The sequence below is a fragment of the Bombus bifarius genome, unplaced genomic scaffold (assembly GCF_011952205.1).
Source record: "Bombus bifarius isolate JDL3187 unplaced genomic scaffold, Bbif_JDL3187 scf7180000008199, whole genome shotgun sequence".
NCBI lineage: Eukaryota > Metazoa > Arthropoda > Insecta > Hymenoptera > Apidae > Bombus > Bombus bifarius.
The window spans coordinates 2,634,229-2,657,425 of record NW_022884505.1 but is presented as its reverse complement, the minus strand read 5'-3'; the positions used below and the strand labels follow the sequence as shown (position 1 = coordinate 2,657,425).

General features: G+C 44.8%; 1 protein-coding gene across 3 annotated transcripts in view; it reads left to right on the top strand.

Annotated features, from left to right (window-relative positions):
* The window catches only part of LOC117210094 (Krueppel-like factor 6), a 284,673-nt gene that overhangs the window by 102,476 nt on the left and 159,000 nt on the right, over window positions 1-23,197 (top strand). For all 3 annotated transcript variants that reach the window (XM_033452753.1, XM_033452754.1, XM_033452755.1), the window contains one exon: window positions 12,166-12,331. In XM_033452753.1, coding sequence (XP_033308644.1) covers window positions 12,166-12,331 — 166 coding nt within the window. The remainder of the gene's footprint in view (window positions 1-12,165; window positions 12,332-23,197) is intronic.

The following is a 23,197-nucleotide window of genomic DNA, read 5'->3' as shown; positions in this document are numbered from 1 at the left end:
CTTCCTTATAGAGGATCCCAACTCTTTCTGTGCGGCACCGACACCGACGGTGAAAAACGGCGTTGCAAGGCCGTTTTAATCGGCTTTTCTTAGGATATCGCCGGCGGCCTGCCAGTACGGCGCGGTGCGGAGCGGTGCGGAGCGGCGCGCAGCCAAGTGGATACCACCGGCGCCATATCTATATTCCATCATTAGTTTCGATGCCGCGTAACCGTTTGGAAAAACCGACGTTACCACGTTCGCCGTGAAACGCGCCGATGTTCACCTTTCGATCCAACGATTCTCGTTTCGCGTCTCGTTCTTCCTTCTTCTTTTATTTCCTCTCGTCACCTTTTATACTTTTACCTCGTTCTTTTATCCGTTGTACGTGAAATGGTCGGATCTCTCTCCTTTTCTACGTCCAGCTATTCGCATTTATGCACACGGCTACGACCGTTTGTCCCGCTCGAGCGCGCGCTCTCGTCCTTCCTCCTACATACGAACGATTACTGTTTCCTACTCTTTTCATCGCAAGCGACATTTTTGTTTAATCAAACAGGTTCCCGGTGGACTGTGCGCCCGCGAGACGCAGGCTCACGACTTCCTGCAGCCGGACGCTGCCCACCGGATCGTACGGTACATTTGAATGTCAACGTTGAACGGACCGACGACTCTCTCGGCTGTTTTAACTTCTCTAGTTTTACCCGTACCTGTTTCTTTTCTTTTTTCCTTCTTCTTTCTTCTTCTTCTTCTTCCCTTTTTTATTTTCGATCTCCTCCCACTAGTTCACCGGCGAAGAAGCTTGCCTCGAGGTGTCCGGATGCTTAGATTCCACCTTTTAACGTTACGTCCAGTTTCCACTGGACGATTCCTCTTCTCGGGGATAGTCGACTCGAACGGCTCGAGCGCGTTTGCTTTTTGCCACGCTTTTTTCCTTTCTCTTTCCATCTCCGTCTCGCCTATTCCCCACCGGCTTCGAACGATACCGCGACGTGTAATTACATTACTTTTAGGAGCGTAATCTTCTTGTTCGGCTTTTGATTAGCGTTCTCCGGCCCCTGCCCAATTAGCGATTACACGGCGCCTTAGCGCGTTTCGTGATGCTGTAGGCCAGCTGACGATAATTGGATGGTAATTCAGAAACGCCTAATCCCGGCACATCGAGTCGACGTTTTCGTCGCGTGTAATTAATCAACTGGTTGCGTGACCACTTATCGGTCTTATTGTCGATACTCGGTTACGGTATCCGCGCGTATAACAAGATTATTGTCCCCGCGATCGCCGCGTCTTGATTAACTCCGGCGAACGGCGGCCAATTTGCATGAGAAAAAAGGCTACGTTGTTCGATTTCGATCGTCTGTCGGAGAACCGGAGAACCATTTATCACGTTCGGTTCTTTATTTAACGACAGCTCGAGTAAAAACAGAAATTTTTATTCCTGTTTCACGTCGGCATGCAAATATTTATGACGTTAAGATTTCATTTTACAATCGTAATGTTATTACCTTACTCTCTCTCTCTCTCTCTCTCTCTCTCTCTCTCTCTCTTATTGTTCCCTTTCAATTCGAAGATTTCATTTTCTCGCTTTGCAAGCATGTGCTCGCATAGATATCTCGTTCTTTTTATTAACGAAAGATCGAATTATATTATACATTAACGAGCACTTTATTTTTCATTTTTGGTCTCATTAGCTTTTCTAAGGTTAAGTGTCGTGAGACTCGTATTTTTCTTTTTATATATTATTCCCGTTGATCTTGATGATATTTTAATTGTACGTCTTTCGTATGTGACTGAGGATACGAATAATTCAAATACTTGAAGATGATAAGGTTTCCTGAGCGTGTAACCGAGTCAATTCCCGATATTAATGCACGTTCCCACCATGTTATCCGGCTCTTTAATGACAATCGTAGCTCAATCGTAGCGCGTTTAAGGCTAGCCCATTAAACAACGACCGGGTTATTGATCGTTCCTTTAATGTCGCATCGCTCATCGACTGCTTCACCACGCATCGTCGCATTTTTACGTTCCCCGCTCTGCTCTTTTTCCCTACCGGTCGACCGTGGTCGACGAACGGAAATCTATTTCCATGATATCCTCTGATGGCCGTTTAATCATCGCGGAGAAGGAAATTGGCCTGATGGATCGTCGATGCCGCGTCGATTTATCAACGCGAGACGCTCTTGTCGCTGGCGTGGCGTCGCGATCAAATGGATCGACGTAATTTCTTTTACAAATCCGCATTACGTATTCGACGAACGTAGACCTAGAGATTCAATATTCTTGCACGATCGGTCAACGTTCATTCACATAATACTATTAGCGAGAAACCTTTAGAAACTCAACACTATTAACATTCGTATAATATTTGTTATCTATTAACACGCGATCCTTGCGTGATTCATGATAGTCGTTAGAGGTAAAAGCTTGGATAAAAGCGTTTAGAATTCAACATTAGAGTTTAGTATTCGGCACTTGGTATTTTTCAACTAATTTTATTTTAAATCTTCAGATCGACTATGTTAATAACACATTAACATAATTTAACATTGTGCACGTACACGGATCTACGACTATAAATCAGGATAGATAACCGTTTTGTAAAAGCAGCCAACGGTTCGCCTAATTTCACGCAGAATTTACCATTTGCTTTGGACGTAGCTGCTGCTCGCCATTATCGATTATCCGGTCGATCGTCGATATCAGCTACCACGAGAGGACCGCCTTGGAACGGTAGATCGAATGACTTGCAATCAAATTTGTCGTTCTGTCGGATCGATCGGTGGAAAGATCGAAGTAGGGTGGATTTCTTGGAGCAGGAACGCCAAGATATCGTAGAGACGCTATAGCTCTCTCACGGCTAGGGAAAACTTTCGTTTTCGCACGCCTGTTAAAATCAATAAACCGTACGTTGTACCGTTAACGAACCAATAATTAGTCGCGGGGTAATGAAGTCCGCGGCGGGTATCTCGACGGGGATTAAGCTCTCGTTGAATTAGTGCCACCGCAGGGAAGAGTTTCATAAACACCGGTAGCAGATCGTTCGAAAGCATATCGATGCCTCTGCGTCCTCTCTCTTTCTCTTTCGTTCCCCCTTTTCGCTCTCTCTCTTTCTCTCGTTCCACGGCGCTACATGCATTATGCTTATGAAGTGCCTTCGTGCGTGACTTATTTTCCTAAAGAGGCTTCTGCTCAGCCAACATGAGACAGTGAATTCATGTATTTACGTTAATACCATCGAGTGAAATTACGTCTGACGTTCAGCCTGTCGCGATCGTATCATTTCGGTTCGGCTTCCTGCCGTAACGTTTCCAAATTACGCGATTAGATCGTTCGTTTCGCGAATGTCCAATCGATACGATACGATACAATACGATAGAAGCTTTATTTTTTTCTGTTCTATATAACGCTATCGGTAAACTTCTCTTTTTTAGATTTGCTGTTGCAAAATAGAAATATCATTCCCATTCGGATCCTACGCCATAACTTTGCAATAAAATACGATGTCTCTGGTTTTCAACGCGACTTTTAATTCACGCCACCCATCGAATCGTATCACAAGAACTATGATCGAATTAAAAGGTAGATTTCACGGCGAATAAAGTGGCCGGCTCGCAAACGAGCGGCTCGAGCGTGACTGATTTCGAGGCCGAGGCTCGGTATTCTTCTTTCCACGGATGAATCTGGTATGCCACGAGGTATCGTGCCGCATAAAAGGACCTGGGTACACGCCCAGCCGCATCTCACGGGACCAGGGGCCATGGCTATTCATACGTCGGCCGCACCATAATGCGTTGCCCACACGAAGGCCGTCGCGCGAGAACCGACCACGTGTGGGTGAGAAACGCGCGCGCAGGTATTTCGTTCGGCGCTTCCTGCTCGTTTAATCAATGACATCTTTAAGCTGCTAGACGAATGGCAAAACCGAGATGGCGAAACCACGCGTTCGTGTAGCGGGTTGCATCGTCGATCCTCGCCGTGCCCTCCTGCCTCGAAAGTGGATCCCCCTTCCTCGCTAGTCAAACTGCAAATCTTCGACGATGATGAGCCTGCTTAGCTGGCCTGAGAGCGATAGTAATTAACACAGAGAAACATAGAAAGAGCGATAGAAAGAGAGAAAGAGAGAGAGGAAGACAGGCAGTCTTTAGCGCATGGGATAATTAGGAAATAAAACGTTATTGCGTTGGTTATATAAGATAAGAAAAGGAATAATCTCAAAAGAAATAAGTTGATTCGCGATTCAGCAATTGCCGAATGATGGCGGAATCCATCTCAATTTCAGTCACTGTACAAATTTCTGATACGTTAAAACGATATAGTTTTCTCTTCTCGTCTGGCGACGGAACAAACGCTGGACAAAGATCCGATCCCATTGATCCTTTTTGGTCTGTGGAGACAGCGTAGGGCCTGGTGCAATTAGCCGGATGCATCGGTCTAAACAACCGCGACGCGATTCCCTTCGGTGCAACCCCGTCGAGACTTTCACCAACACGTCGCTTCAGTCGCGGCACGTAGCCGTTCACAGATGCACTGGATCTTGCACCATCGCGTATACACGCGCGTGTACTCGCGCACACGCTCGCAAGCGCCCGACACAGGCATCTTTATTGCACGGTATATTCACACTAGGCGTAATATCTCAGCGCGCGGACGGCGCGTATAATCAATGACATCTTTACGAGGAGAGCGATAAGCCGGCGAATTCCACGAGAGCAAACGCATCGTGGAAAACGACGAAACAAGGAACGGTGAAATTTTATAGAAAACTAGTGGGATCGATCGGAAGGGAAAGAAGGAAGAGAAAAAGATATAGCAACGATGGTTGCAACGGTGCAAAGGAATTACAAATGGAAGAAGCGTCTCCGATGTCGTGTGACGAAACCGTCGTTGTTTAATTCTTTTATCGCGCGATTTTTACACTCGCGGAAGTCTCAACCGTATCGATGTTGCGATCAAAGGATTAATTCGCATGTACGTACGAACTTGTTCGACATCTCCTTCTTTCGTTTCGCCTTATCATACACGACAACGTTCTTGTATACGTCTTGGAATGGTTTCGCCGTCTGTTCCCTTATTTCTACTCTCGTGGGACCGGAGATCAAGCGGCGATGATGTCACGAGGCGTGTCTCGTATCGCGAAACGTGCGCAGGATTTTTGATCCTGGTATTTTTCTCCTTTTCTGTTGTTTCCCTCGTGCCAGTGTTTCGTTTTCATGGCCCTGTTTAACATCGACCACGAACGGTCGATGTCTTGCTTCACCCGCGAGCGAACGTGAACTGCGTTTCACCTGCGACCAGACTGTTTTCGACGGGAACACCGGGCCTCGATCGTTGAATATATTTTTAGGAATGCGGGATTAGGGCAGAAAACGATCGACCACGGCGAAGCCAATCCACGAATAAATTATTTATTAGGAACTGGCGCGGTGAAAGGTAGAAAGCGCGGTCCATCTCAGTACCTAGCAGGGAAAAAACCATACGATTTGTTGCGCAACGCCGTAGCGTGGAAGGATGAAAGTTACCACGCTGGTGGAGTCGATTTTCGCAAAAATAACGCTACGGTCGTTCCTCCGTTCGATTGGCGGCGTGTAACGACCACCGTAGAAGTTCTACGACCTCCTAATTGAATTCAATCCCGGTCGAAAAAGGCTGGGGCCACTGCTGGTTGGCCGCAGATGTCGCGGTAAAAAGCAAATTAACGTCGGAAAGAGTGATACGAAGGTGAGAAAAAGGGTTCGTTCCCGATGGAAATCGAGGACGAATGGAAACTGCGTTCGCAACGTTATGGGGACGCTCGTCCTTTCCTCGAATTAGCGCTTCCTTCACCGTGTAGTTCTCCGCTTTTATTTCGTCCGTTTCGCTTAACGAGCACCTCTCATCCCAAATAAGGGGACGAACGACCGGTGTCATAAACATTCCCGGCGCTCGAATTGAGCCGTCCGAAGTGGTTCCGTGTTCGATCGCGATTGACAGTTTCGTAAAAAGGTCCGTCCTTGCTGTAACGATACGCTGCAAGATGTATGATTCCGTTTCGAAGAACCGTGCCTCTAATTTGCTCTGCTGTCGTCGAAATGCGGGACGTGGTCGAACCATTTCGTCGGGAATTCGCGTGTAGAATTTCGGAGGAGTCCGGGTTTCTTTCTCCGTGTTTCAAGACGAAGAAGATAAGTTTCGGTGTATCGATTGGGTATCAAGCTTTTTGCTTTCATATGATCGTATAACACCACTTTTCGTGGAACGCATTGCACTGATTTCTTACCTACAATTTCGCATACAAATGGTCCGTAATTTTAATATGAAATACTTCGTAAATTATTTACCATCTACGTCTGCAGCCATATATCAAAGCTTTCATAAGAGTAAAGTAGCTTTTACACAGCATCGTGTAATCGCTTTTAATTACTCGCAACTATAGCTTGCGCAATTAATTACCGTTGCATTTACACCTTGTTAACATTCACCGATGAATAACACTACGAAGGTAACCGAAAGTATCGGCGTTCGAAGGTCAACTTGGAATTCGTTTAATACGCTTGAGTAATTTCTTCGACAATTATATCGAATAATTCACGCGATACGAACGAGGATGAGAATTCGATTGTCGATGAAGGATATAAATCGTGGCGGAGATATAGTACGTTCGGCAGGTTGTGTGAAAGGGCCAATGCAAAAGAAGCGAAACAGGGAAGGTGGCCACGGGGCACGGCCGCTCGGTAAATAAGGATAATACCGCGTTCCAAAGGTCCGTGCACCGTGCGCCGCCGGTTAATTTGGTCAGCCTCGATTAGCCCCGTAAGACTTACAGCGGCCAGTAAACTGATTTATCCGCACTCCGCCGCCGCTACTACTCGCGCGCAACGTTAATGAAGACAGTTGTGCCGTTCAGACACGTACCTGCCTGGATCACCTTTGCTCGTCTGGCTAAAAAGAAGTCGGGTTACCCTGCGTTTTGCATAATCTGCTCGACGTCAGTTTCGAGCAATCAATAATTGCGGTGCTCTTAATGCGTATGTATTAGACGTGTATGCGTTCGATCAAGTGAATAGTTGCCGAGATTGGTCACGTGCAGCGAACTACTAAGTTGGACGTTTTAAATTGAGACTTGTCGTGCTTCGTTTCTTTAAATATGAAGTTCTTCGGTTGCTTGCTCGCAGGTTGATTTCTTCCGTTTTATAACAGTTACTTAACGATACATCATCGCGTGGAAAAGTAAGAGAGTTACATTGTTCGTAACATTTGTACGAATCCTATTTCAGAAGATCTCGTTCCAAGATATTATTAAATGTTTCCATAAGACTGGAATTCCTTGCAAATCTGTTTTCGATGTCTTTTAAGTAATACACGATGATGCATAAAGCAATCGTATCGTTGGAAATTATAAAGAAAATACAGAAAGTACTGTGGTGTCACAATATTTTTACGAGTCCAAGAACTACATTCGCGTCGTACATCGATACTCCTTTCCTATACGCAATTATCTCGAAACCGATCTTATCACGCAACAAGTTCGGCTATTTTCAACGAATGACGTTATATCGAGCAAGAAATGGAGAAAAAACGTGTTGCAATGTTCAAGGTTATGGGTCGATCGCACGTTACCGTGGACAGACTAATTCGTCGTCTCAAAAATTGCTCTATAAACACCCTATCTCTGGTAATGTCTACATCGGCTGTTAACCTAATCTCGCGCGCGTCCAGCTTGCATGGCCGCGGCGCGTACGCCGAGCCGATCGTAATAAAAAGAAACCGTGTATAATATATAATGGGCCTATCTTCGTAATAACTCGTAGTTACTTCGGCCACGGTAGATCTTGCCGATAATTCCAAAGACAGCCATAAGCCGGCCGTTGTGCACATGCTCGCCTCCGATCCTCTAGGAAGGCCAGGACCCGTCGACTAATTTATTCCTCGTGCCCGATCCGAAACTCTTTGTATTTTATAGTGGCAACGTTATCCATCGATGCATCGATTTTTCCCGCGCCAACCATTTGCGGATCTCGCGTCGACGATTTTAATCTCGACTCGATGAAATTGTAGAAGGTGCACGGGAAATTCAAATGTCAAGGCTCAACAACGGTATTTTTCACGGAGAAGATGGATACGCGAATGGAACTTGGTTGAATTTAAAGTAAAACGAGATAAACGAGAAACAGATGATCGCAAATCGGTCGTCTCTATCTTACGGAAATTTCGTTATTTCAGCGTCAGAGTATATCTCTTTTGTGAACGGAACGCCAAAGAACTTAGAACGACTTCTAACTTTCTATACGATTTAATTACTGCCTAATTGGCGACCAGCCGCTGGCTCAAGAAGAATATTCGTTTCTTCTGTCTTTCTCGCCTCTTCGACGTACACATCCACGCACATCTGACAAATGAAAGAACCCGGTATCAATTTCCCTAGACGACGGCTCATTAAAAGTTATCGATCACTGCTTTGCTAACGTATTATTATATTTATTAGAGGTCATTATCCATATTAAATTTTCTTAATTACGTTTAACCGATCTAATAACGTCTTACGATAATGCGCTAGCCTATGTTCGATCTCTGCTGCTCTTTTGCATAAATTATCGCGGGGACAGCGACCGGTGTAACTGCGAGCTGGCAATGAATTGATCGCCGGCCATTTTTATCACGAAACATTTGTAGTAATTAAATTAATTCCGCCGGGATTCGTTCGGTCGTGGATTGCCTAACGAATGATTGATGAACGTTATATTCTCATTACCAGTCGCTACTGTGGGAACATATGTACGTATAATATGCAGTATATAAGCTGCTACATATGTTCCTTATATATCTCGAGCGTACCAGCATCATTAAGAACAGTTTACCCGGTCTTTCATTAGTCATCGCAGATTTAATACGTCGTTTGATTTCATCCGTAGAACAGCAGGTTCGCCGTCGTTTCGTTCCTTTTTTAAAAGAGGCTCAGGTATCGTAGATTTTGTACCGAGACAAATCGCGTGAAACGGTACATGGAAAGAGAGACGGATCTCTTTGCTGAATTCTCGTTAAAACGTATTGATTTACAATTCGTTATTGCGTACGCGTCGTCGTACATCGAATGAAGATTGCTCGCGAAACGAATGACGCAAGCTAACCGAAGCATATTGCGAAATTTAAGGATTTGCCTTCAATTTTGTCAATAAGTTCTCCATTGGCATGTTAATCTTAGGCGTGTGGAATTTTCCAATTGTGGAACATGTAAGTTTTCAAATTTCTAAATCTTCAAGAATTATAAAAACAAATCTGCAATTCGCAACTGTACCATTTGCAATTACACCGATAATCTCGTTAAACTCTTGCACCTCAGTGTTACGTAGAAACGAATATTATTTGCATATCATAATTTCAGCAGATTTATTATATCCGTTTGTTGGAAGATCCTAAATCGATCGTAGCCGAGTTCCTCAATTAGAACAGCGAGATTGCAAAGACTGCGCCATTTTTTCGCGTCGTGATACGCATGCCATAACGATTTCATTCTCGTGGCCGAAACTACAAGCGAACCTGCTAGACCCTTGTCCCCAGTCATGAATAACAAATGCACGTAACGACGAGTTTCCTGAAAACGAGAACACCGCCATGGGCGTGTCTCGCGTGACGAGTATCTCTTTTTTGGATCGATTTGCCGGTTCATTTCGCAAGTTCTTCCTATTCCAGACACGATCCGCGATTACAAACATCGAGTTATTATCGTGAGCAAACTTCTGTTTATGTCAAATGTCGCGTGCGGTAGATTATTGCCGAATGTTATCGCGTTACCAAGAAAGTACGAATCGATAGTTTGACTAGCCGAACAAATTGAAATAATCTGGCAAGAAAAAAATGCTGATTCATTGAGTCGACCAATCTATTCGCTCTCTTCCTTCGACCCTCCTCCGTTTTGGCCTTGATCTTCAAGTAGTCGATCAATTTCCAATTTTAATAAATCTATTTCCAAAGTAGAAATTTAATTTTTTCAGCGTCGTCGGTTATTTCGTCGATCCTCGCCGAAAAGCAACGTCGTCTGATTCTTCAATAATTTTTTACACTTCGCGAGATACGCTCGATTCTTTGTTTATTCAAACATCTTCATCTCGGTCGAGTGTACTTTTGCTTCTACTCCGTTGCATGGAATTGTAACACTAAATAAACGGACGTGAAACCAATGGAAATCTCTAACGTTCAAGATTTCCTTTCCTACGTAAAGATACTTCGTTCCAAATCTATTTTGAAATGTCAGAAACCAATGGATATAGACCAATGGCAATCGTAGCAGCCTACATCGGAAACGTTTTATTTTCTCTTGGCATTGCCCACGATTTGTTAACCGTACAACGTTACCACTTCATCCAGTTGTCAACCGGATTACGTTATTAGCCGTGTATCGTGTCGCACGACGCGATACCGTTCGTTCGAGGCTGTACGGAAAGGCGGGGGCGGTGGACGGTCGATTTTCATTGCCGATATATGCTCGAGCATTCCCACGTCTCGTCAAGGCATTACCTGGAAACAATCGTGCTTTCTCGGTGGTCGAAGCGTCTCGTCGCTGTAAATTTGATCTTCCGCCCGACTGTTTTGTGAACCCGATACCGGCACGGATCCTTCGCGCGAGTACTCGTAGAATACAAAATGCCTCTTTTTCGTTGTCGCCCGTGACGACGATTTCTTCTCCTCCACCGAAACAGGTTGTACCGAAGGGTTGAACGAAATCGATGCCAGATCGACAGCGTTCTGTTGGGCGGTTCGATAATTGGGCAATTTCGGTTTTTCGCTAAGGATGGAATTGAGATTGGAGAAAAGACTTTCGTTAGCGTGGATCAGACGAGTTTGTTATTAATGTGTCGAGCGAATTAGACGAGTTATTTTCTTGAACATTGAAATATCGCCGGAATTTAGATAATCATGAAAGAGGAAACCTATAACGTTGATACGCGCGCTTCAAGTGCGATTGTTGACAGTGGATTTATAGCCGCGTTTTTGTACGAATTCTGTAGAATAGGATGTCTCTCATTACTGTCGAAACTTGTTTTAAATCTTCTTTTAATCCTGATCCGAGATATTAATCCGTGGCAATAAGAATCGCAATCAGCGATCAGGACGAAAAATTCAAATGCAAGTTTGTGTCCGATGTCGTTCTCGCGTGTGGCACGGCCATAAATCTTGGCAAACGGAGGGAAATACGCAAGTTATTAAGCGCGACAGGCGAATGCCGATGATGATCTTATAATTACTCGGATTACAAAAACATAACGAAGACAAATCGACGAGTCGATTCCTTTGAAGTTATGCTTTCCCTCGAATCATCACGCTTGTAACCCAACAACTTGTTTCCACAATCTTATCTTCAATATGTTTTAAAAGCAGAGCAATCCTCGTTAACACGAGCTTACCTATAAATAATATATTCTCGCCTTTCGATGAGATTTAACGTAATTCAGGAAATCATTTGGACGCGCGAAAGTGATTTTGGTTCTCGTTGATCGCGCCCACTGTTCGTTCGACAATCGAAGACGATCGAGAAAGTCAAATAGCATCGCTGCTATAGACAGTGGGCAAGCTCTCGGGTCATTCGAATCTCGTGGGAACTGGTCGTGATTAGTCCACGTCAATAGCAATGCTAGTTATGCTAATTGCGCGAAAGCACTTGGGCCTGCTACCAGCATCGTGCTCTGCAGCAGATAAGCTAGGTACGAAGGTAGTACCTTTGGCTATCGATTTATCGGGCTCACTCCCTCGGAGAGGTTTCAGATCGGCCGCTCTCGATCATTGAAGCGCGATAACTTCGACCGTGGAGCGCGTGAATTTCGTTTCGGATTATAAGGCGATTCAGAAACGGGTATTTTCAACGTATCCTGTATTTCCATTCAAATGTTTGAATATTAGATTTGAATATTTGTATTTTAATTAGTAAGGAATTTTTAATCTCCTCTGATCTAAAAGGAAAAAAAAAAAAAGAAAAATTCTTTCATTTTCACACACTCGGTGGAACAGTAAAATCGAACAAGATCTAACGCGGAACTCGTCTCGCGATACGCGTTCAGCGTAGCAGAAGTTCTAATTACACAGTCGGGTAATTCTAAATTCAGGGAATTAACATCTAGGCAGCCGTTGTTTCATTACATCGAGCCAAAGGGAAGCTCATTTTGCAAAATTGATTGTAGCATGCATTAACGAGCATGTTCGTTTCTGTTTCAGGCGGCGGGACCACCGGTGCAACTGGAACCAGTGGATCTGTCCGTGAAAACTCCTGTGGTGTTGCAGGTGCCTCGGTATAGTCCAGCGGCTATAATTACCGCCGCGGCTAGAAGAATCCCTTCACCTTCGACGACGCCTACACCGCCGCCGCTCTCCATATCTACGGGTGAGTCGACGAATTTTCACAATGCATGCATACATCTATTCAACGCTAAAGAGATTCTTCGTTAGCGTCAATTCAGAGTGAAAAATGCAAATATCGCAAGCGACAAATTTCTTTATGCGCATACCTTTAATTCTTTCGCCGCGATAAGCCAACGAACGTCAATTCGATATTTGTCGGATCGTTTAAAATACCTGATACGTTGTTAACATAGTTTTCTAATACAAGGGGGTCGATAAGCATAGTTAACGCCTGGCATAGTCCGCATTGGGCCGGGGCATTCGAGTGGCGCGTTTAAAATTCCAGCGCTCGCAACACCGTAGAACTACACATTATGAACCAAAGGCGAAGGAAAGCAACACTATCGGCTATCGCCTGTCTCTATGCGCGCGTGTGCACAGGTGCACGATCCTGCATACACCTATAATAGTATCATGGAACAGTCGTGGCTGGAAAGTGGCTGCGCTCTCGCTTATGGATAAAACCGCGGAGATCTCCGGCGATTGCGCTTGCTTTATGGGTTAATTATGGACGATTTTTTCTACATACCGCTTGCGGACGAGCCCACAAACCCTAGCCATTCTATAGAAGATCGATTTGCTCAGCAAACCGCGTTTTACGAACGAGTCAAGGCTATACAAGCGATAGCTCGCGTCCTTGCGAACGCAACCGATTAACCGAGCTGCATTGCTACTAGGATAAGTGTGTTTGCATCGTTAGTGATACAACTCGACTAGGTATAGAGAATTTCATATCATCAATTGAACTTCATTGAATATTGTGATAAATACAAGAGTATGAAAATACTTTTACGCTGTACGAAAGATTAATTCCAGCTAATTATTGAAAGTGACAGGATTTAGATCTTTCGCTTCTACGATTATTAAAAGCGTGCAGGTGCTTTTGACTCGACGAGTGAATCTTTTTACAAATTTCATTACGTCTCATGTAAATGTCAAATAGAGAGCAGATGGTAACGCTGTAAAAAAGAAGAGCATTTGGAGAATGTGTGGAGCAGATTGTAGTACTCCTTGCGCTTAACGCGGTCGTAGAACGCGTGGAATTACCTTGTTCCGATAGCCCGTGCCCCGAAACGGTACGACGCAAAAAAAGGACTGGTTCCCGAAACGATCCTATGAGACGTTAATGGCCACCGGAGAACTAGCAGTTACTTAGGCAGCGGTAAAAAGTTGTTACGTTTGCTCGCGTAAAATAGCCACGCGATGTAGCGCGTTTAAACCATTTGGGACCGCGAAATAGTTCGGTCGGGGGCACGGGCCACGCCTCTTCTTTATTAAGTGTATCACCAGCTACGAGAGAAAAAAGCGTCGCAAGAAGGGTATAAAGGAAAAGAAGAGACAAGCGTGCAACGACGTAGCGCTCCAGTCTGCTTCTGGCTAGCATTTGGACCCGCATTCACTTCCATTTCTGGATTAATGACCACGCACACCTGCACAAAGCGGAGTCCGAATGCGATTGGGGTCGCAACCCGTAGTCCTTGCCCCGGGGCATCGTTGTCCTATAGTCACCGTGTTCGTCGTCTCGAAACGCCGCGAGAATACTTCTCTGCTCGAGGAGCACCCGTTCGCTGACTGCCGATTGGCAATTTGTCGGAGCCGTGCCGCGGGTCTCGTGGGCATACATGTTTGTAACGTTCAATGGAGCACCATATGCGACTCTTCTCCGAGATAAATCTGTTGGAAATTATGATGGAGGGGGGGGGGTTAGTATTGGCAGATCGATGTTTAGAAGAAAGAAAACGTTTTGAGAAAATTCAGTAACGATTCGTGAATCCTATTTACGATTGGTACATCTTATCGTACTTACGTGTAGTCATTTTGCTATACGATTTATTTTCTATGGTAGTTTTCTCTGGTAGCTTCAGGCTGATTCATCGAACAGATTCATACTGGTTTTGTGGATGAAAACGTGAATGGTTAATACACTTACCGATACGTTGCGTTCGGCATTCGGTTTCGATGATGTCGAACGAAAAATTATAATAATCGAAAATCTCAGCGATCTTGAAACCTGAAGCAAGGATTTGTAAGCAAGTAGAAGCATTCGAGTCCTTAGGAAGGCACCCTCTGTTTCCTTACAGTTGATCGGTTTGCGGCCGCAGCTGCCAGCGATATAATACAAGCAGATATTGAGCATAGGCTTCGAATGTCGAGCCTCCCCTTTCCAGGTTCGACTCGAGGCCGTGTATAACGGCTCGCGTCCGTTTCCTCGCGCGTCCATAAATCGCCGCTTGGTGGCTATCGGAAAATTCCGATCGTGCGTGGATACCATATACGCGAGCAGAGCTGGCCGACCTGTTGTGGCACTCGCTGCACATTCAACAGCGGCTCGATTTCTGCGTTCAGGATGTCCGAAGGTCTGTTTACGCAACGAAAAATAAAACACCTTGAGAATCGGCCGAGCTCATCCTCGTCGATCGAACGACGTTTTGACATCTTAGCCGGCCAAGGATTTCGTAATTTAACGATCGAAATGCAAGGATGAGTCATCGGTGTGAGAATAGTTTGCTTCCTCGCGTGGTTCAAAATCTTTGCAAGGTACCGCACACTTTCGAGTAGTCGGTTAAATGCCACTGTCGTCATTTTATTCTTGGGATGGTTCGTGGTTTATAAAGAATTGGTTGACACGTGAAAACAAAGCAGAGTAGAATGTTGTTTCTGAAAAATTGATAATTTGGCACGACACAATGTCTGTCGCATCTTCTTAAATTGTACAGTTAACGTCGTTTATTATTCCACGTACATTGATGAGTAATATAACTCGGGGCACTGTAATTCGTCTTAAACACCAGTCTAAACGTATCTTTCGTCACGCCAAGTCGAAACCACGGGAATTTTTGAAGCATAATGAACGACCAGTGATCATCGCAAATTTCGAAACACCGGAACGAATCCCATCAAGAAAGCACTTCACCTGGTAGAATGATATTACGGCATACCTCGTGAACATAGTGCGAGGCCGATTAAAAATGGCAATTAATGTCCCCTACGTTCAACTATATGCACCGTGATAAATCACACGGTCGAACGTTTCGTAAAACGACGACGGTCGAAATTGTCGAAATTCGTAGACTTGAGAAGGCGTTTCACACACTCGGCTGAAACGTTGGATTTCTACGAACGTTACCTTCGATCCTACGGCTAAATCGTAGTGCAAAAACGAGCAATTAAGGACGTACGAATACTCAAAGCAGGCATTTACCGTGTTCCTTTTCTGTGTTTCGTTGGTCGGACCCATTAACCGTCGAGAGACTTTCTAGCGTATTAGCCGGCACGATCTCGTAAAAGTTGACGAGCACATTAGCGTGGTACTGTGGCGTTGTTGCGGCCTCGTGGTCGTGGTCGCGGCTTTCATCGAGCTCCCCTTTCGACTCCCTTTTCGAAACGTTGCCCGTTATAAAGGAAACTTGTCACGCGTCACGAGGGATACGAGCACGAGCGTCCCACGGATCTAGAAGTGACGTCAGTCAGGCTGTTTGCGTACGCGAACGTCCACGGGGCGTGCAGCGATTCGGTAAAAGGGCCCCGCTGTGCGAAAGTGATTCGCCGCTGCGGTAATACTCCTCGCATATAGATACCATCCGAGTGAAATTAGAAATTTGCCGAAGGTCGTTCTTTCGTTTGTATTCCGCGCCGATCGAAATTAATATGGGCCTCGGTTCGCGGGGACGCGACTACACGGGCGGTCAACCAAAGCGAGCGCGTCGATGTTTCTCGACTTTATTTGAAAATTGCAATAGCGAAAGTAATATGTTTCTATGTTCTCCGGTAAAACATAGAAAACGGAAATATTTTGCGAAAGAAGTTGCGTTTCAGCGTTAATAAATTTTTAAATGCGGATTAAATATTGTTACAACGAAGCATCGTGAGTACGTACAAAGATTACAGTTGTATTAAAAATCTAAATTCTATCTAAATACGAATAAGAATCTTACGAACCTTATTTCGCTGATATTATAGACACTTGGACGAAGCTCGCGCCACAGCGTTAAATTATCTCCACGTACAGTGGTGGCGCGGGGAAGATCGGAATTCCGTGGCAATTAATATTATTAGCGTAATTGCGAGGCGTAGCCGCGCGAGATAGACACCTTTATTGTCTATTCCAGCGTATAATTAAAGAAAGTTGTTGGAAGAGACGCGTCGACTTTTCATTGAAAATTATCACGTGGATTTTGCTCGCCTCGAAAGCACAGATACATATCTGATGAAACTTTCCCGGTGAAAGTCACGGATGATTCGCCATTCCAGTTTTTCGTACTCTCGTCTACGTTTCCTTCGATCTACCGTAGTTCTGTATTTTTCTCCGGTTTTAACGGAGAGAAGATGACGGATAGCGTCCCGTTTTGTTGGGAGTCGGTTCGAGCCGACGCTCCCAGAGTTTGATTGTCTTTGATTAATTACTCATGCTGTTTCTCGGCCGGCGGAAGCCGACGGGTAGCAATCTAGATAATGCGTAACCGTATTAACGGTTCAGCGTAATCTTCTTATATTTAAAGAGAAAACGCCTGGAACCAACGACGCTATGTAGTTCTTTGGTTAGAATATCGCGTCGTGACGACTCGATTTTTTCCAATATACTTCTTCTCGCATATTTTTCCATCGTCAGACGTAGAAGGCAATTTTTGTGCTTTTATTCTTTTTCCTTCCGTAAACGAAGAGTCAACGAACCTAATGTCCAACCATCGTACGTGAAGATGTCTCACAGAATAAGGAAAACCGTTGCGAAAAATTCTTGGGAAAAGCGCAGTGATTTAATAAAATTCTGAAATTGCATAAAAGTAAAATATATGTCAATTTTCCTTGAATTTCACTCGATACTATCGAGTAGCTGTAAAATCTCAAGCTTATTATTCCGTATGTGAAATAATTATCAATGGAATAACATAGTCGCCAATCTTCTTATGAGCGTTCACAACAGCAGGTTAAAGCGATAACGGAATCCCGACGACATTTGCAACGGATCAGAAGTGAAATAAAAAGAGAGACAAGCACGTGCAGTGTGCACAGTAGCAGCGTGACACCGACACTGTGTGTTGCTCCAGCAAATAGCGGCTTGTTATCATAGCTCTTCCTTATCGCGAACAGTGCGGCCGCCGCGCCGGTGGCATGTTCCGACTATCGAGATAAATCCTTGGCGAATGGTAAAACGATAATCGGTGACTGAGTATAACCGATTGGATGATAAAAGCATGTTGCGGCATGCCGGTCGGATTTGTAGACGTCACGGATAATCAGTTTGTCTGAACGCGGCCTTTAAAGCGGCGCAATTTGTCATCATCAACCAGGCTGGATGGTGGTAACCGAATTAGAAGCTCGGAGAAATAAATTTTAAACGAGAGTTTCCTTTACACACCTCGAAGGTGTAGCTTAATGCTTAGGCATTTCTCATCGTATGCAAATGGTCGTGAAGATCCTTCGGTTGGATAGAAGTTTTGCGGAGAAAGGCAGGGAAAGGAAATTTGCAAACGTCTATAAATTGTTAGTTACATAATGTTAAACGCGATCCTAATGAAATTATAAACGAGGGATAATGAATTTAGAAATTATCTCTAGCGAAAATATCTTTGAGCTTTCGTTGAACGTAATAAATTGTTCTTTAGCGAAACGCAAAGTATCGTTAAAGTATCGTTTACGTAATTAAATATTTTGATATAACTTTTCAAGTTCATTTCAACGGTTCACTGAAACTATTAATTTACTCGCGACATAAAACCTATTGGTCATAATATCCTGCGCTACTTCGGATTGATGCAACAACTATAAACTTCGTCCTCCACTTTTCATCGTTTCTTTATTTTTATCCTTATCGCTTCTTATTGCTTCTAAAAACTACTAACAAAGATATAAAGAAGATATTCGAATTTTCACATACATAGATAGATTAGAACTAGGACCAGTCTCTGTCAATTCTCTCTTTCGTCGTCGGTCTCATCATCGGCTTCATTTTTAAAGCTAAGAATTTTCAAAAAAAGCGCAAATGCGAAAGTGCGCCAATTCGATAGCGTCGCGGTTTTATTAGCCGCAATTAAGGTGACGTTTATGGGTTCTTATCAGAGACATAGAGCACAGTGCGGACATGTTCCGTCGATCGAGATAAGTCCTCGCGTTGAATGGCAAAGCGATCATCGAAAGAGAGAGAGAGAGAGAGAGAGAGAGAGAGAGAAAGGGGGAGCCGCCGGTAAGACGAGTAGCAATAGGCGGTGGTCATATCGCGCTCGGAGCATTTCACGATACGATCTTAGATTCTTCATGGGAGTAGACGCGTAGATGCGAGTGCACACAGCCGGTCGACTCAGTGTTCTACGAACATACAACGATTATCGCCACTCTCTCTTTCTCTCTCTCGCTCTTTCCTCATCTTCCCCTCTTTCTTCGTCTTTCGCTCACCGATACTTAGAATCAGACCCAAGTGATTATGCAATGTACAGAATCGACCGGATCCCTCGCACTTCGACACTGGCGGCAGATAAGGCTGATAAAAGCTACCTTCTCTTCCTCTTTCAGCGTTGCCTGCCTCTTGTTCACCGGAATGGTTCTTGCGTCGTGGCTCTTCGATCACCTTCTATTCGATTCGCTGTTAATTAGCGTAACGTAGGGTGGTTGGGATTTTTTGTAATTACCGTTGGCGTAGCGTTCTCGCGTGATGCGAAATGCATGCATAGGCATTTACTACGGAGATTGATCGATGGATTTTATATGCTAGAATTTATGGTTGATCCGAGTGCAACGAATTACGCCTGGCTTAATGACTATCGTTTCATTGAAATAACGAAACGTTTAATTTGACCACGATTTACAATAATACCAGCCATCGGAAATCATTTAGTGGCAATAACTGGTGTTGTTACCGAACCAGACACCTGTTGTCTTTTTTCTTTTTTCCCCTCGATAACATCACGTTCGCCTTGACTTACCTTTAAACGAAGCCTGCATTCTTCTTCCGATCAAACGCAAGATACACGTACATCGTCGTACAATTAATTGCTTTTATATTCCTTCCCATTCAATAACGAACATATCGTGATAAATATTTTATGAGTCCTTACAAGCCTGCGAACTCTTTGTCGATTTATTAACACGCTGGAAAAATACTTAATTGATCGAAATAATTTCCAAGACGATAGAAATTGTATTCCAAGGTATCCATAAACATGGGTCGAAAGGAAATTAAAAGGAAACTATGGAGGAGACTCGAGAAGCGGAAGAGAGTTAGAAGGCGTGGAGCCTCGACGAAGATCGTAAGAGCGGGGAAGGTGGGATTTTGGTCGAAAGAAGAGAAGCTTCTTAGCGAGGGCAAAGCGTGAGGCGAATCTTTAAGTCGTTTTACGCTTTTACATAACGCCAACGTTCCGTTGCGCCACGTTTTCGTCCTCGTCACGGTGTAAACGGTCGGTACCGTTCCTCCTTCGTGTCCGACCTCCTCTTCCTCCACCTCCTCCTTTTCCTCTGCCTCCTCTTACCTTGCCTTTGCTAACTCTTTTCGAGAGCCTAAACCCGCTTGCTTGTGTAAGCTACGCTACGCTGATGGAAACGCGTCTCCTCCTAAGAGGAATCTTCACGACTTTCTACATCGTGAAGTCCATTTCTTCCTTCGTTTCTCCTTTTTCTTCTTCGCGAAGTTATTATCCTGGATGACGGAAAGGTAGAGAAGTGCAATGTACACAATGTACCTGTACGCTTCTTAGATTCTCATTTTCTGGTGACGGATAGTCGCGATTTATCCGAACCTTGAGGAATGGAAGGTACGAAGGGCAGGGAATGTCGGAGTTCTTCGTAATTTCAAAGCTTTCATATCGGAACGTCGTTTCACCTAAACGAAAACGGACTGATTTTTATCCAAATTAATAAGCGAGTAATATCGTCTGTCTTTTCACGCGAAGACATCGTACGAATGACGCGACAGATGATAAAACTTGAAGAACTTCATTAGCAGCTACCCGACGCAAGAGCCAGAGATCCGTTGGTCTCATTCCCATGGTTCATCGGCAATTACAGAGACCGCTTTCAAAAATCCACGTCCATTCGATAAAGACACGCTTTAGACCCGCGAAGAATAGAATACGATTAATGTTTCTTTGACGGTGAACCGTTCACCTTCCATCAAGCGCCGCTTATCCGTCGAAAGCGTGGACGGTAAGAGCAAACGGTAGCGGCACACTTTCAAATGAATTAAATATAATCGACTGGTCGGAAGTTGGGTTAAATTGGCCAGTCGAATAGAGAGGTTAACGGGCGGTCGAGGATGTAACATGGACGAAGTAGGATCGTCGAAATCCTTGACGTGCCTCCGGGTCTAGAAAGGCAGCTCTTCTCCCGATTGATTAGCAGAGAGGAATCGAAAGGTGCCTTGGTGGACTAACTTGCACATTCGCACGTTGCCTACGCGTCCGCAATGACGAAAAGAGGAGGAGGATGAGCCGAAAATCGTCTCGAGAGAAGGAGAGTTGTCCATCCTCGGGCAACCCGGAACCATTCATCATATTCTTTTTTTCCGGGCCGCTACGCTGGTACAATAGCGCGGTGGTTCCCTTGACATTATGTCCTCTTGTATCGTGTACTCGTCTCGAGTCGCCTCTGCTCGCCTCTATTAGAGGAGCGATAGTCGGCTGACATTTCAAAGATCGAACACCAGTCACCAAGATCGTTGATCTTTCAAGACTAGATCAGGTGTACATCGCCTTTATTCGCGCGTCGTGATGCCGCGATGGCGGCTTAATGGTCGCAAAGAGATGGCCTTGCATCTTCGTCGCTATCGATTCCTAGCTTTTTATCGGAATTGGTAAAATAATCATAGCCTTTGTTATCGCAACTATCTTTCTTTTCTCTGCAACGTGTGTACCTTCGGGTCTGCGTAAATCATTCTCTTTGCAATCGTTACGATCTACAATGATCTTTAAATGGAAACGAAGCAGCATCTTACAATTTGCAAAGTCGTTTAACCATCTTGGAAAATTTTTTAACGAAAGAAAATTTTACACGATTTAATTGCACGTTCTTCCTCTCGCGAAACTCCGTCAGCTTGATCGTATAAACGAAAAAGCTCGGCAGGTATCGTTGTTGAAACGCGATGCAGGAATTATCGTCGATGTCTAATCTCTTTTCTCGAATCCGTCAAGCTTGCACGATATGATCGATATCCGACGTCATGCACGCACGTTACCGGTAATTAAGCACGTATACTAATCGGCTGCTTTAAGGTATGTACAATCCGTCTAAGTGGGGTGTTCCTCACCGACATGGCGGGGGCGTGAGAAGTGCCTTAGCCCTGTGACCTTCGTGGCCTCCAGGGTACCCCGGTACTACTCCTCCGTAGGTACTCGACGTAGCCACGTCGTGCACCGAGAGGGGGGACGGGAGAGCCGTTCAAAGAGCGAGAGGAAGAGAGAGAGAGAGAGAGAGAGACGACAGGTCGAACTCTACGCGCGATCTTCCCCGTTCGAACCGTACAGTCCGATGAAATTTTGACACGTTCGACGTTTCGCTCGATCTTCGACCTCCTGGTTCGAGAGTCAATCGGTAATGGTTCGCCCGTGGGAATGGCTTATTGATTTACTTTGTTTTTGGCGGGCTAGCGAGGTCTGGACTGCTGGGCAAAAATTGATAGACGGCCTACGAAATGGGGGCAACGGAGAAATTTTTTCCAATTCGATCGGAGCACCTTGAGACGTCGAAGAGAGGATATGGCTGATCCGATTTGAAATTAAGATTCGACCTGTCTGGAAGATTTTAATATATCGTTGGGCTTTGTGTCTGGGAATGTAGAAATCAGAAAGGTTGTTGCAATAAGCTTGTGAACTGTACATGCTCGTGTCGTGACTGTCTCGATTTAGATATTGCCGTAAACGTAACGACGTTATTAAGTCTATCTAATCTGAATACTTAATCTTGTATAAATTAGAGGAATATTGTAACAGGTACTTGAGTTGAAAAATTACAGTTTCGAATGATTTTAACTTGCAAGCTTTATCCTCCAACGTGAAATCGTTACAACTAGTTATCAAAAAAAAAAAAAAAAAGAAAAAAAAAGAAAAGTACCATTCAACATAACGTGACGGGGGTCGCACGTGAAACGCACAATTTTCTTCCAAAGCTTAAAATGCCACTCGTTTTACTCTTTCGACCGTCGTTACCTTGTTAATCATGCCCGGCTGCGACCTGAATACGATCTTCCCTTGGTCGTTGGTCTCGCGAGGGATCATCGGATCTAGCAGGGTAGTCGAAACGGACACGGACAATCAAAGAGACCTTTCCCTGCTCCCTACTCCCTGGCTGTCCTTTCCCTCCGTTTCTCATCCAGTCCGTGGATCCTCTCTCGCATCTTCCATCCGTCTCTCCTGTTGGTCCGGCCGTGGACTTTCCGGACTTTCAGGCTCGACCCCAGGGCCCCGCGAGATGCGGTAGGAGAGTTAACCTTTCAGGAATGACTATTTCATGGCCACTTCCTGGGTTCAACGCTCCTGCGATTTCTATGCAGGTAGGGTAAAGGTATACACACGAATGCAAACACACAGGGAGTGAAAGAGACAGACGGAGAAAGAGAGAAACGGAGAGGGATCTCAACACGATCTCATGATTCCGTATATACGTGTACGCGCAAACCCTGAAACCTGACGTTCTGGAGAACCGTTCCCTTGTACCCGGGGCCTTATGTTCTGCGTGTACGCTGTGTAGAGTATCGCGGTGTAACCAGACGTAGAGGGGGCCAGAACCCAAGGGATCTAACGCATTCAGGCCTGTGTGCGCTTGCATAATATTAGACCTTATGCAACCTGCCCTTCCCACACTTATCACTGCCTTCCTCCTTCTTCAATCGCCTCTTCTTCCTTCTTCTCCCCCTTTTCCTCTT